The 16057-nt window shown below is 41.8% G+C and overlaps 1 protein-coding gene across 1 annotated transcript in view; it reads left to right on the top strand.

The window, feature by feature from the left end:
* Positions 1–13669, top strand: part of cckbrb (cholecystokinin B receptor b) — a 30334-nt gene extending 16665 nt beyond the window's left edge. Inside the window, exons 3-5 of the mRNA XM_030111914.1 lie at positions 1453–1714; positions 6982–7109; positions 13005–13669. Coding sequence (XP_029967774.1) covers positions 1453–1714; positions 6982–7109; positions 13005–13546 — 932 coding nt within the window. The 3' untranslated portion in view covers positions 13547–13669. The remainder of the gene's footprint in view (positions 1–1452; positions 1715–6981; positions 7110–13004) is intronic.
* The last annotated feature ends 2388 nt before the right edge of the window (positions 13670–16057 follow it).

Below are 16057 nucleotides of genomic sequence, written 5' to 3' on the forward strand. Positions count from 1 at the left end.
TAATATTTAATATTTAAATTGTAAACTGTTTTTTTTTTTCACAAACCAACAAAACTTTAAATTGACTTTAGGTTACTATTGACTTGCTCATTTTACAATTATAGTTACAATAAAATAATGCCATACCAAGGTATTGAGTATGATCACGTATTTTGTCACAGTTTTTAACATTTTTTCTATATTTTGAAGCAAGAAAGTGCTACTTATTCAAAGCAGGAGTGAGCAAAAACACCATAGCATTGTGAGAAGTACCAGTTTCATCATTTTCCCAGTGTTACGAGCTGCTTTGCTGACGTCAGATTAATACTCCAAGCACCTCAGTAGTAATTCACCAAGTTGAGCAAGTATTAATGACTCTGTTTAATGAGTTCTCTGGTAGCTCATTTGAAAGCTAGAAGGGACGTTTTGGCTTGTTGGAGATAAATCTTTAGCGTAATTATAACTATCCATTATTTTTACTCAGGGACATCTAAAATTAGAAGACAGAAAAAACCCATTCACGTTGGTTAAAATATAATTCCACGTGTCATACATGTTCAGGGGCAGCTATGGTTCAGTATGGTCGGGCCGTTTTTCAGTAAAAAGGTTGGTTGTTCGTTTACGATGGTGATCTTTGGAAGGATATTGAACTTCAAAATACAATGAAATATCTTAACTGTTTAACATATGCTTGTTTATGAGGTGGAGTTAAAGAAAATATTAGAGAATCAGTAAATTGAATGAAAGTCACTGAACTCAATTACACTGAAAGCACTGCTGTCAAATGTATTTGGGTGGAAAAAAAGCATTAAATCAAAGAGGGCTGTGCTGCTCTTGAGAGGAGAGTCACCTGAGAGTTGACCTGTAAAGGTTTATAAATTAAAGTACAGCACTTTTGTGAATGCAGGGAAGCCATCATTAGGATGTATTGAGGCAAAGTGGACTAACCACATGAGACTGTCTCCTGATTGTCCTCTGCTTCACTGGGCTCTACTCGAAAGCTTCCTTCATAGGTTTGAGGCAAGATAGTGCTCTCTCGGGTGCTGCCTCTTTCTCTCTTCCTCCATCACACACTCCCACAGTTTGATTTTCATTGAGGATATGGATGAGGCAGGTAAAGAGTAATTTCCCGTCTTCCCCTGTCAACAGGGACATGCCAGATCTCATCAGCGGTGAAGGCCAACATGATTTCCTCCACCACAAGATTCAGATAACCATCTCAGCCCCCTCCACCTTGCACTATATTCCTAAGACCATCTCAGCAGAGCACTGTGCTTTGTTTTGATTGCAGATATTACTTTCACTTCAAGAGACTTGTTTTTTTTTTTTTATTATGATTCAAAATTATATTCTGAGCCCTGAGCGGAAATAACTTCTCATTCATGAAAATAAAGAGTATCTAAGGACAGACAGCACTGCATATGTGTGCTTGTTTTCTTATTTTCCAAATATTCTGCCTTGTTTCCCCTACAGGTATATCAGTCAGCATCTCTACATTTAGCCTGGTTGCCATAGCGATTGAGCGCTACAGTGCCATCTGTAACCCTTTGAAGTCCAGGGTGTGGCAGACCCGCTCCCACGCCTATCGGGTGATTGCCGCCACTTGGGTGCTGGCCTTCATCATCATGATCCCCTACCCAATCATCAGCCACCTGGAGTCTTTTCAGCGGAACGACAACACCACGGCGCATCAGTGTCGCCACAAGTGGCCCATCGCCACGGCGGAGCAGACATGGTGAGTGTTTACAGCCGAGGCACTCCATCATGTCCCCTGCTGCATACTGCAGGAAAAAACAAAAGAACTGTGGTGCAATTTGTTGAACCTTCGAGTAAATATAACAGTTCCTTGCCATCACAATATTAATCTCATCCTCTATAGAGAGGAGATGAGCAGTGTGAGAATATCTCTTACTAATGGTGTTGGGGGGGTGGGGTCGTGATCATATTCAATCAGTGTGTTTGATATTTTCACATCTCGGAAACAATACAATTTTTTGGAACTGTTTCAGTTAGCCCCTGGTTCAAGTGTGGTTACGGTAAAGCAGATTGTCTGTAGCAGAATTCCCCATCTCCCACTGTCCATATGTCAAAACTGAGCAAGACACTGAACCTCAAATTGCTCCCAATGGATGGAGTGAGTGCCTCACATGGCAGCTGTCACCGCTGATGTGTGGATGGGTAAATGTGCACGAGCATTGTGAAGCGCTCTGGAAACTGGTGAATCAGTGGAAAATAGAGCCCTCAGAGTGAAATACGTTTCCTTTGAAAGCAATAATTCTTGAAAAATGGCTTGCAGGTTGCGTTGTATGGGAGTGGTGGCTGTATGTGACCAGTGAGCCGCCCATTTCCCATGCCTGCTGCAGACTCGCTGTTTCTGTCAGAGAAATATTGCTGCATGGAGGGCGATGTTGTTAGCGCTGTCGTCTCAGTTAGAAACCTGTGGGTCTAAATCCAGACATGGGTCCAGCCGGACAAGGTACTGTGGTCGTACTTTCCTCTGTCATCACTTTTGAAGACTCACCCCCGATGCACACTGGATGCGGTCCGGCTGCGGAACGGACACCGCAGCTAATCTATAGTCATTAAAATCAATGCTGTGGTGCACACCGGCCGTCCGGCCGCGGTCCGGCTCCAGTCCGGTTCTAGAGCCCTTGCGGAGCTCTGGTCTGGCTGCAAGGATCCTATTTTTCCGCATGCTGCAGCCCTACCACGTCAATTCAGACAGAAGCAAGTCGGGTGCCGGAAGGAAACGCGATATGTGTTCCAAAATAAATAACTTCAAAATAAAATCTGTGTCGTGTTTTTGTCATAATATTCTATTTTTTTACTTCTTCTGGTAGAATACAGAACAAACAACGTGATGTAGTCATTATACACATTAGAAGAATGAACGCTTTTGTACTTCGTCACTGCTGGAAAGTCAAATGACATCAAAATGGCTCAAAACAGCTCTGTGACCGGAGCAGCTCCGCGTTGCCAGATTGGGCGGGTTTCTGTCAAATCAAGCTTCTTTTTTTGAACACGTCGGACGGGTTGATGAAACGATTATGTGTTTATGACGTGTTTTAACTGTATTTTTGTAATAACTGCGATTCGCAGTGCTGCGGTATACCGGACGGCAGTCGAAACGCATCCAGTGTGCTTGAGGAGTTATCCCCGATGCTGGAGGAGGTTGCCAGATATGTCGCTCTCCCCCGTAAACAATATGACCCATTTAACTCAATAGAAAGCAGCCCAAACCGTCATCTCGGTTGAAAATTCAAGTTAAAACCATATTTTTATAATAAAAAAACACGTCATGAACACATAATCATTTCATCAACCCGTCAGACGTGTTCAAAAAAGAAGCTTGATTTGGCAGAAACCCGCCCAATCTGGCAACGCGGAGCTGCTCCGGTCACAGAGCTGTTTTGAGCCATTTTGATGTCATTTGACTTTCCAGCAGTGACGAAGTACAAAAGCGTTCATTCTTCTAATGTGTATAATGACTACATCACGTTGTTTGTTCTGTATTCTACCAGAAGAAGTAAAAAAATAGAATATTAAGGCAAAAACACGACAGATTTTATTTTGAAGTCACTTATTTTGGAACACGTATCGCGTTTCCTTCCGGCACCCGACTTGCTTCTGTCTGAATTGACGTGGTAGGGCTGCAGCATGCAGAAAAATAGGATCCTTGCAGCCAGACCAGAGCTCCGCAAGGGCTCTAGAGCCGGACTGGAGCCGGTGTGCACCACAGCATTGATTTCAATGACTACGGATTAGCTGCGGTGTCCGTTCCGCAGCCGTTCCACATCCAGTGTGCATCGGGGGTTAGTAATCAAATGTGGGGGAGGGGGATTCAGATTCAGTCTGGCTTTATTTATATAGCGCCAAATACAACACAGTCATGTCTAGACACTTTTACAGAGAAAACCCAACAGTTACCTCAAGAGCAGGCAAACGAAAACCTCCTTTTGAAAGGAAGAAATCTGCAGAACCACACTGAGAGGTGGAGACTTTCTGCTATTCCAGTTGGGGTGAGGGGATAAGAAGAAAAAAAGGACAGGACTGAGTGGCTGTATAATGAGACTTTGAATAATCAATGCTAAAAAATGTTTTTATTCTGGTTGAAACTATCCAGTCTTCAGCAAAAAAGAATGTCTTAAGAAATTTGGTTGTTTTAAAAAGTACTTTATCTAATTATAGCTTTATCCAATTAAATTATTTTTTAAATAGAATAAATATTTTGGAAAAAATGTCAGTCTGGCTTTCAATTCATGGATGGCAGACAACTTCCTCCAGCTCAACACAACACTGAGGTTTTAATTATCGGTCCTGAAGGTCATAAAGACAAACTTTTACCAGCACTGCGAGATCTGTAAATCTCCCAGAGAGTTAGAAACCTGGGCATTCTCTTCGACTCTGAGCTTGATTTTATCCATCATATAAAGAATGTAACAAAAACAGGATTTTATCAACGCAAGAACATAGCTAGAGTGCGCCCATTTCTCTCTCAGGCCAGACTTGCTTTTATTTCCAGCTGTTTAGATCGTTGTAATGCCCAGCTCTTTGGTCCTTCTGAGAAGAGCAACCTTTAGCTTCCTCAGAATGAAAGAGTGCTGATGAGGACCAGAAGTCTGGAGCACATTTCAGGATTGATTTTAAGGGTTCATTATTAGTTTTTAAGTTCTTAACGGTCTTGGGCCGTCTTATTTAACTGACCTTGTTGTGCCCGGTCCGCCGGGGGGGGTTGTTCTGAGGACTGTTGTGGTCTGGATGGTGGGAACCCTGCATTGTGCTTCATGGGCCATGGTGAGGGCTCCTCTCCCCCTGGGTCAGAGCGGACCCTTTGGTGCGGTCCCTCACATTGAAGAAGCATGGTCTGGATTTCAACCCACAAACCACTGAACCACAGCGCGGCCCTTCGATTGGACTTGACTCATTTTATTTCTTCTCTACCTTCAGTGGATCACACTGCCTCCTGAAAGCGAAGCGATTCAAATGTTCCAGCTGAGAGTTCCTTTCTCTACGTGCACTCTGCATGCACTTCCTTGTGCCTGACTGGGTTTTCTCCCTGAACCACAGCTTCCTCCTGGAATCCAAGGACATGCTTGTTAGGTTAATTGGTGACTCACTCTAAATTGCCAGTAGGTGTGTGTGTGTGTGTGTGTGTGTGTGTGTGTGCATGCGTGTGCGCATATGCATGCACGTGTGTGACTGTTCGTCTGCGAATCTCGAAAAATCTATCAGCTAATTCAGGTTTGTGTTGTCCGAAGGGAATGTTACTTCAACCAGTGATCAGCTGTGACGGGCTTTAATTCAGCGAAGAGCCATCTCGCTTACAGTGAGATCATTTCAAGGTCCATTTGCATCCTGTTACATAATGTCAAAGTCCAGTCACATATGTCACATGGTGCTTGTCTAAATATGAATTTCACTCCCTGCAGCTGATGCTAATTTTGAAATCTTGATGACTGTTTGTAGTTAAAATTTGAAAAAAAAAAAAAAAAAAAATCCCTCCTGCAGTTCTCAATGATGAAGCTTCCACTGAGGTCTCATAAAACTATGCACTGCACGCTCTGTACATTTCATTAGCAAATCAAACAGGGGGAAAAAAAAAACTGTAGAACAAATGAGATTTTACATCCAAGCCACTTCTGTAAGGCTTTAATCCAATTTAAGGTAATAGCAGATACAGGCAGTTTTGGTGCTGCCAATTAACGTTTTACTGTGGGTTTTCCCTCAGGAAGCTCAAACAATACAACATGTTAACTCCGCACAATCAAGCTGGGACTTGATCCAGGAATATTCTTGTTGTGAGGAGACGGCGCTGCGCCACACTGACACCACAGCTTCTTCTTTACACTCTCTACAAGTAATCAATTCTCTGTACGAGGACATTAAGTTGCCTCTTGTCTTGAAGCATTTCCTTCAATAACCGATGATACACGTCACTCTTGGCACTTGGGATGTCTTCATGAGAGACGTAATGAAATAGTTTAGTAGAGACATAACTTAAAGTTGAGCAGTTCATGCTTTTTTATTTTAATCTGGTGAACATCATCGGTCACATTTCCAGGGAAATAAGACCCACACCAGCTTGTAAAATGTAACTTATCATAAAATCTTCAGCCAGGTCGTGCATTACTTTGACTCTCGGCCGTCTGGAGAGTGTGCCGTTCTGTATCAAATAAACCTGAGATGAACTTTGTCTGCGTTTGAGGGGTGTGTGGGGCTCTGCGTACTTTCAACAAGACACGCCACACTGAAACACCTCATCCACTTCCATATTCGGGCCTGGAGTCTGTTTGTAGCAGCTCTCAGTGTAACTCTTTTGAATATTTTTGTGTTAACATTAGGACAGATGAAGAGAACAGACGGTGTTTCAGAGTGTTTCTTTTTTTTTTTGGCTCAAGATGGAACAGGCCTTGGGGTGATTTCAGTCCAATGGAGACCCTGTATGTGTGTTTTTAAACAGAGAGGATGTGTTACTATTTTGTTGGTGTGTGCATTGTTAAACTTTTATGTTGAAAGCTGTGTCCTTATCTACCTTCTACCACCTTATCTCTGTGTGTGTGTGTGTGTGTGTGTGTGTGTGTGTGTGTGCGTGTGTGTGTGTGCGTGTGTGTGCGTGTGTGCTTGCGTGCGTGCGTGCATGCATGCGTGCGTGCGTGTGTGCGCGTGTGTGTGTGATTGAAGCCAATCCGAGCTGACATTGATGCAATCCATCACTGAGACAAACACAATCCGATGCACAAGCTCACACTGGCAGGCAATTCAGAGTGACCGTTTAATCCACGTGTGTGTGTTTGTGTTTTCTGAGGAAGCTTGGATCACCATTTACCAACAGGTAGAACATGCAAACTTTCTTGAAGAAAGAATAAACAACTGTCTTAAACAGATGTTTGACGAAGCATGAACAGTAGAATTCATCATGATATGAGGAGTATTATGGAGCTTTGCATACATTTCATATCTTCAAACAATGACCTTTCCACACCTGCTCTGTTTCTCTTCCAGGTATATTCTGCTTTTGCTGGTACTGTTCGCCATCCCAGGCGTGGTCATGATTGTGGCCTATGGACTGATCTCCAGGGAACTTTATAGAGGCATCCAGTTTGAGATGGGCAACAAAAAAGACTCAACTGGTGAGACCATGCATGAAGCATGTTTGAAACACAGCGCAGGTTAAAGGTGCTGTAGGCAGGATTTTGCTAGTCAATGCTAATTTTTCTTGGTTTTCTTTGGATTAAATGTTACAGTATCCATTGATAATCCTTTAGGAGTGTAGCATAATTGCACTACCGCGAGGGCGCAGCATTTCCATCTGTCTCTGTTCTGAGCTGAAAAGGAATCTCGACAGCTCCAGGTATCTTTGACCAATCAGAAGACCCCATGAGGCTCTAACCGTGATTGGTCGAGGGGCGTTCGTTGCACGTTCTTGTGGGAGGGGCTTAACTTGCGTAAGGGCGTGATGTCAGAGAAAACAGGACAGGATTGGCTGTGCTGGGTTTCAAATCGCCATCTTTGTTGGGTCAAATCGCCATCTTGCTTAGGTAACCCTAAGCAAGATGGCGGATATGCCGAATCCTGCCTACAGCACCTTTAACTCACGGTGAAGACAAAAGTGATGTGGATGATTTAAAAAAAAAAGAAAAGTGAATCCAAAGGTTCCCAGGTTTGAATCCCACTGCTGACAGGATCTATTTTCATGAGCCACATACCCCAGCAGCTCCCTTGTCCTGCTGCTCCTCGTATGCAGTTTCGATTAACTGTGGATGTGATGGTTTGGATGCAGATAAATAATTTCCCCAAGGGGAAAAAAGTATCTAAGATTAAAATATGCTCAATGTTTGCATTCCATGCGCTAATGAACACATACATTAGACTTCTGATTTATGAAACTGTGCTCAGGATCCATGATAAAAGTTTGTTTTTGCATAAAAGCTGAAAGCTCCAACACAAAGTCAGTGGAAGGGTCATAGTGCACCTGAAATATATGAAGATCTCGCTCAAATCCAAAAGGCAAGACATTTCCATTTAACCCTGCAGAGAAATTCATGTATGTTAATTCAGTGAATTAAGTCTGTGTTTACAGTGAGTCACAGCAGCAGCCAAGAGAAAGACAGCAGAATGATGCACGGCTGAGTTGAACCTGCACATACAGTACTTTGGCAGTTTGGTCACTGCAGCAATGTGGGTAACAACAATCGAGTTGTGACATGCTGCTGCTGCTGTGGTTTATACAGTCAGGTACAGCACAGAGTTAATCCGAGTAGCTTGTTAAAAGATTGAGGGGAAAAAAAAAATAATCCCACGGTCAGAATGTGTCTGCAGCTCTTAGTTATCTTCACTGGAAACCTGAACTGCATTCAAGAGGCAGTGCAGCAGCATTGCAGTGGTTCTGTGCGCTCCGTCTGGCACATCTAGGATCATGCCAATATTTTATTTTGTTGAGTCAAAAATAACTCAGTGGTTTTATAAATGCTTAACACTCTTCATGCTGGTATCGCGTGAACAATTTACCAGATGTGACTTCCTGCAGCACGCAGCCAGCTGTCACTCCTCTGAGGCCGTCATTATCAGACACCACTGATTAACTACTGAGCAGTTTGATGTGGGATTCAATATAAATGAAAAGTATTTATAATTCCTATCTGTGCCACGAGCACAAACCGACTGCTGCTGGTGCGAATATTTATTATAAAGTCGATCTGCTCAGAACGTGGCATCTCTTAACAGGTATCGGGTTTGTTCTTCTGTTAAATGGAGTAAAGAGCTCTGCAGAGTAACCACAGTCAGTGTCAGGGTCAGGGTAACCCTTCTGGGTTCCAAGCAAATGTCAGAAGTTCGTACTTTCCACAACTGGTACTTTTTTTTTATGAAGTAAATTTAATGCCTCGTTTCAAACAGACACAACTTTCACAAGAGTTCCCAGGTCTGTTGGGGACAAAAAAGTGTTGCTTTCCGCTGTTCCTAAGGAATAGCTCACTATGCATTTTTCATGAACGAAACAGTGTTTTTCACAACTGCTGGATTATTTCAGCTCTGATCTGCGATTTCCTGTCAACCAAAGTACTGGCGTAAAAACAGATTCAGAGGCTCTTTTCATTCTAGATGTCTCTGGAGAGAAAAGCTAAACTGGGTCTTTTATTTTGTTGTTGACAGTTTGAAATCATTTAACAATGACTTTTGTATTTTTAGGGCTCAGACCTGGACATAGTGAGAAATTATCACTTCAGTGAAAAGCTGTGTAAATAAACACATAATATGCTTTTCTCTCAGTTTGAAGAGATTGCAGTTGTTGTTTTTTTCAAAGTGTACATAGATCATGCTTGCAGGCACTCTGTGTTGAAGGAATATATTAAAATCAACATCATCAGGCCAAGCAGAAAAAAAAAATATATATATATATATATATGTGTGTGCATATATATATATATATGTATACACACACACACACACACACACACACATATATATATATATATATATATATATGTGTGTGTGTGTGTGTGTGTGTAAGAACTTGACTGATAAATAGCATAAACCTGATCAAAACTTTGTTGTCACAGGCTAATTTTCCAAAAAAAAAAAAAAAAAAAAAAAGGAATAATTATATTGGGCAGAATTGAGTAGAACAACACAGTTGTCCTTGTTTATGTGCACCTCTTGGGAAAATTAATACTACACACCCCTGGGGAAACTTATAAATCCTTGGTATAAGTATTTTTTCATCAATTTAAATGCTATTTTGATTGCATTACCATTCGGTTGTCTCATAATGAATACCATTAAACTTAAAAATCTCCAACCGCTTCTGACATTTTCATATTTTTCATAAATGACAAGGTTTTGCATTTTAATCACATTTTCATTAGATCTTCAATCATGATAATGTGTGCAGGTTAAGTAAAACATAACCTTTTGTGGGCTTGTCCGTGTGTGACCGGGATGAGAGCTGTGTGGAGTGAAGGGTGGAATCAGCCTGCAGCTGCATGTCTGGGCAACACCATCTGTTTGGTCTCACGGAGAAGGAGGTTATCCAAATTAGAAAATGCCAACCCAAAAAGGAAGAACAAAACAGAAATTAGAGGCAGGGGTATGATACTAATGATAATAAAAAGCTTATATGGAGATTGTGTACATGTTAGCTTCTGTCTGACTTGGAACGCTTTCACTTTCCCCACTATAGCACGATAACTGAACTGCGTAACAGAATTGTAATTTCCCTCTATGTATAATTATTTGGGCAGCTTCTGTTTGCACGATACGATCAAAATAAATGTTCCCAATCAGTTCGCGTTCGAAATCAATCAGCTGGACGAAGGTCCAACTCAATTTCCTTTTCCAATTTATATTTTTATTCAACTAGATAAAAACAAGACAAAAATACTTCATGAAAAATGCAGGAATGGAAAAAAAATACATTTGAGTTTAAAACCAAAACAGTAGACAGATTTGATGAAGATATTTGACAAATATTAATAACTTTCCTAATTGTTTTAATTTAATTAATTTGTTGTGAATTAAGTTGTTAGAAGATAGCGAATGTCACGACATGTCAGGTGCCTGAAGGTGGCTGTGATCGCTCGGATGGTCTTTATAGGCTTGCTGCTGCTTGGCATTTTCCTCATGTTCACCTTCTGGATGAAAAGAAAACGCAGAGATAACAGTGTAGTTTGTCCAGCTTGAGGGAAGACACATGGAGGAATATAGTAATAATAATAATAATAATAATAATAATAATAATAATAATATTAAAGGTATAGTGGATGATTTCCTCAAAAGTCGAAGCCAAACGACTGTTACTCGCTTTCTAAAAAACACGCATGCGCCAGACCATCCTACCTGCTCTACTGCGCCTCCCGAGGAAACGCCTATCAATGTCGGAAGCGTGCGAGCGCGAGCTCATCTTCCCCGGGCGTGCACGGCTCTGTTTACAGTTTCTGCGATCGGCCTCGCTCATAAAGCTTATTTTCTGAAACAGTTACAGTTTCATTATGTCAGACTCGCCATCGGTAAGTACTGGCTGAAACCGAAGCTCACGGGCTACATAAACACTCTGAATGCTCATGCGCAGATAACGGGAAGGAGCGCGCTGACGGCGTTACGCAAACATTTCTCCAACGTGATTGACATGTGACCAATAGTTGAGATTTGCATCCCGGAATTCATAGGCTAATAACATCGTCCACTATACCTTTAAGACAGAATAGATACCAAAATTATGGAAAATATTACCAAGTGGAAGATTATAGCTGATGAAGAGGAGGGGCCCCAGGACAGAACCCTGGGGTACACCTGAAGTGATAGGGGAGGGCTGTGAAGTGAAGGATTTGAGTAGGGTGAACTGAATACAGGCTGAGAGGTAGAAGTGAAACCAGTGAAGGGGTGAGGGAATATGGGCTTCACAGGGGGAACATGCTCTAAAGCATAAGCAAAGAGGGAAAACATTATAAAGTTAAATAAATAATTAAAGCTCGTGTCCGGAGTTTTGAAAGAGAGAGGTTTATTTTTTAATCCAAAGGCTCAGGTTCCACCCTCCCTCTGCTTTCATGAGCGACCAAGCCACGCCCCTTTAATTGTGCACGCTATTATCCGTCGGGTGAAAATGAGAGCCTCCGAGCCCTACAGCATCCTCCATGTTTAGCTGTTTACCGTGGATGTTCAGCAGACAGTGGATATATCCGAGGTAAGCGCGGCGGCTGCTGCGTAGCTGACTCACCTCTGCCTGGGCGAGTGCGCGTGCTCTCTGGCTGCGAAGCTGCGTGCACACTTTGATTGACAGCGCGAGAATGCGGAAGCTTGAAATCTATTGGCTGAAGCTGACCGGCGCTTTTTCGGATAACACGGGGGTCTATGAGACGAAGGCGGGGCTCATAAATAAATTTTTATATTGCTTTATGCTAATATTATATTGTAGTATCGAACCAGACTGACACATTGAAGCTCTGTTGAAAAATGATACATACGTTGGAAACGAACGGAAACTCCGGACACGAGCTTTAATGAAAATGACAACTATCGTGCGATTTTCTGTTAGTGCAAATGTGTGCATGTTAAAAATGCTTTGTGAACCTGGAAAGTGCTTAGTGGAAGATGCAGTGAACTTATCATGGTGATGTAAAGAAAGAGTGCCACTGGACTGGGTCATGAATGTAGAAATGCTGTCAACAGTTACAAATGAAATTTGATCAGTGTCAGTGGCGGGTGGGGAGTTTAAATGGGAAAAAAACTGACTGTAAAAAAACCCAACAAAAAACACAATGTTGCTTTAAAACCGATACATTGTCGCCAACTCCTCTGTCAGGAAAGTTCTAAATGACATCATTATACAGAAAGAAAGAACGGTATTGGTGTGAAGTGCGTCACATGATGTGACAGAGATACAGCCATAGAGAGCCCTGATCCTTTCAAGGCAGCTTTTAAATGGACGTACAGATATCTAATGAACAAACATCTATTGTGCTTTATTAATCTTTTGCAAATGTAGGAATACTATGTACAGTTACAAATCTAATTTGATTGGTGTCTTGCATCTTATTATCACAAAGCAGCATTTGAATGATTTAGATCAATGCACTCTAATACAGCTGGGTTATTTCTTCAACTCAGTTCCTGCTGGGTTATAGTTCTGAGCTATTTTTCAGAGGTATAACCATTTCTTGGGTTATCGGTGTTGTATTTTAACCCAATTTGTGGGGTTTTTTTAACTTGGTTGAATTGAGTTATTTTTCTAAGAATAGGCTTACCCTATTCTTTGGGTTAGGTAAACACACTAACTGACCGAACAGAGAGCTTCCACAAACGATGTGTTATTATGTTGTCAACTGCTTGCATTGAAAACAGAGGTTTAATAAAAAATGGATACAAGTATAACAAGATAAATCCAAGCACTGTGGCTTGTTTCACTTGTTCCGAGTAATTTATTCTGTCAAGTGTCCATCCATTCATTTCATTTATACACATTAAAGTTTCATATTTTGTTCAGAGCATTTTTGTTCTTAATGATTTTTTTTCCATCCTGCTGTCCTTTGCAGATGTGAAGAATGGCCTGACCTCCACTGCGTGCACCGGGAGCGATGATGGAGATGGCTGTTACGTTAACGTGGTCCAGCGGCCGCACTCCATGGAGATGTCCTCCATGGCGTCGTCGGGCAAGGCGAGCAAGGCGGAGCGACCTCGCAGCAACACGTCAGAGGCCAAGCTGAAGGCAAAGAAGCGGGTCATTCGTATGCTGGTGGTCATTGTTGTTCTGTTCTTCATCTGCTGGATGCCGCTGTACTGTGCCAACACGTGGCGGGCGTTCGATGACCTCTCTGCCAAGCACGCCCTCTCGGGGGCGCCCATCGCTTTTATTCATTTGCTGTGCTACACTTCCGCTTGCGTCAACCCGATTATTTACTGCTTCATGAACACGCGCTTCCGCAAAGGTCTGCTTGCCACCTTCTCGTGCTGCGCTGCTCCGTTCCGCCGCCGCCGTCGTCGTGGGCTACGGGACAATGAGGAGGATGTCATGGCAACAGGGGCGTCCATGTCCAAGTTCAGTTATACCACGGTGAGCACGATGGGAACCTGCTGAGGGAAGCTGACGCAACAGCCGCGCAGCACGCTATACTCTTCATTTGTAGGCCAGCACTAAGCTCATAGGGACAGTAATGTGAATTCTACAAGCAGGCAATGTAATGTAGCACTATAGAAGCTTCGAGGATTATTTATGGACAACAAGTAATGAAACCCAGTCCATCAGTGTAAATATAAATCCATTGTTTTTTTTGGAAAACAAGACAAAAAAAAAAAAAGAAAGAAATCAGAATATACTCTTGTCTAATGTCACAATGGGCTCAGTCCACTTAAATGTTTACAGAGTGGGTGTGTGTGTGTGTGGGGGGGGGGGGGGAGGTGTTACTCACAATGGGGAACTACTTATCCTTGTCGGGACAGAAAAAAAAAAGAAAAAAAAAAAGAAGCGCCCATAAAGGGAAACCGTAAGACTCCAGTAAAGACAGGATTTATTGTGGGACTGAGGTTAAGAGGAAGTTAAAGTCAGAGTTCAGCAAACAGTAAATCAAGCAAAGTTGGAGTCAGTCTGCAGAATATGAATGTACAATGTCCCTGAGAGGCATGTGTGTGTGTGTGTGTGTGAAGTGTGTGTAAATACTGCTGTTGTTCATCGTTTTGTGGGATCTTGAAACTTAAAGCTCATCTGACCTCCTCTTTAGGGTCCAAAATGCAGGATCCCACTCTGCTTTACATGTGTTCGAGGGTTATTATCGGCTTTTATGATTGAGTTTATATTTTGGTTAATGTTCCCATTAATTACTCAGTTTTGAAGATTAAAGTTAAAGGGAAGGGGCGCAGAGTCAGATGGGAAACCCTCATCAAAATAGCTCTAAAAGTCTGTTTGTGTGTGTTTGGATGTCGGACTGACTCTGTGTGTCCATAAGGAAAATGTTACATTTTCATTTTCATGGTCAGGTGAAGGTCAGGGTCAGCTGAAGATTATATTAAGGGTTTTGAATAAGCTTAAAGAAATAGACCCGAACTCATCAATGCAATGGCCCAAGGGACGAGAAAATACAAACTCTGAGTGTGTGTGTGTGTGTGTGTGTGTCTGTGTGTGTGTGTGTGTGTGTGTGTGTGTGTGTGTGTGTGTGTGTGGACGCAGTTTTGATAACTTACACATCTTTATGTAGTGTAGCTATAAAAATATAGATATGACATCTGCTTAAAACTTTTCACTGTGTTTTATATTTTGCTACCACTTGTTATTTTTATCATTATCAATTCTTTTTCTTATTGCATTTGCCTTGTTGACTAAGTGCCTGCTTCTCTTTATTGATTTGTTTCATAAGTCTTTGGCGTTTTTTTTGCTGTTCATGTTCCAAAGGTTTGTGAAATCACTGTCGTAGTTTTCCATGAGTGTAGAAATTCATACATGGAAAATGATGGATGAGTTGGTTATATATCGTATCTATAGGTCTCTATGATGAACAACTAAACAAATATGTCATGTACTGCTAGTGTGATTTCAAACTATATTGCTAGTCATGCTTGTTCTTTCAGTTTTGTATTGGGTCAGAATTAAAAAAAAAAAAAACTTCCTGACTGTAGGACCTGCAGTTTTTGGAGAGTACCCCCTCCCAAAAAAATTTTACAAACATTTCAAAGACAGTATGCACCAGAAAGTGTTGTGTGTTGCACAAACTAAGCAGATAACAGAAAATGAGAAAGGGAAACGTGTCATGTGTTTTTAAAGTTAAATGTTCTGGTAAGTCATTATAAAGTTGAAAAGGCTTTACCGGTAAAAAACAAAACAAAACTTTATGGCGTTTTCATTCAAAACAAGTTTTAAGTGCATTTGTGTCATTAAAGTTACCAATATTAAAGCAACCAGCATGTGAAATAAAATCTGAAATATTTATTTAATGGTTCAACTAAACTGTGTTTCTGTCCTGTCAGATTGTTGCTCGGAGATGCAAAGTCCAAGCTTTTGCTTCTTCTGCGGAGGTGATTTCATTGATCAGTCTTTAGAGTAGAGAAGTCCAGTGAACACTAGCAGCCTGACGGGCTGCATTTATTCCTGGCCGTCGGTCCCATCTGAGCCCACCTGCAGGATTTAAAGTGGAAGTGGGCTTTCTGAGCCCTCCCTCTCTCTTTGTCAGGTCACTGTTGTGCGCCTGACTGTGGCTCCTCTACTCACCTCACACTAATTGCGTTACAACCTCGGCCCTGCGAGGCTGAATGGCCCAGCATATTTCACTGAGTGCACCAAAGCACAATGCTGTCAGTCTGGCAGCTAATAGATGTATGAGCTGCTTTTCAGAGCAGTTTTTGGGAATATTGGTAGGCCTGTGATTTCTTGTGTGCTACTTTTGTATGTGTTCAAAATATAAAGCAAAGTTACTGCATTACAGTAGGAGACCAGCGTGTATATATCGCGAATATGTACAAAGTTCTAACCCAAACAGAGGATATTAATCACTGATCATCGAATCACTGTGCAGCAATTTAGAGGGTTACATGCAGGATGTTTGTAAATTGGAGTGATGAATGGTGCTTTGAAAGCAAAACACAGAATACTCTAAGAAAT

Source organism: Salarias fasciatus, chromosome 16 (genome assembly GCF_902148845.1).
Source record: "Salarias fasciatus chromosome 16, fSalaFa1.1, whole genome shotgun sequence".
In the NCBI taxonomy this organism is placed as follows: domain Eukaryota; kingdom Metazoa; phylum Chordata; class Actinopteri; order Blenniiformes; family Blenniidae; genus Salarias; species Salarias fasciatus.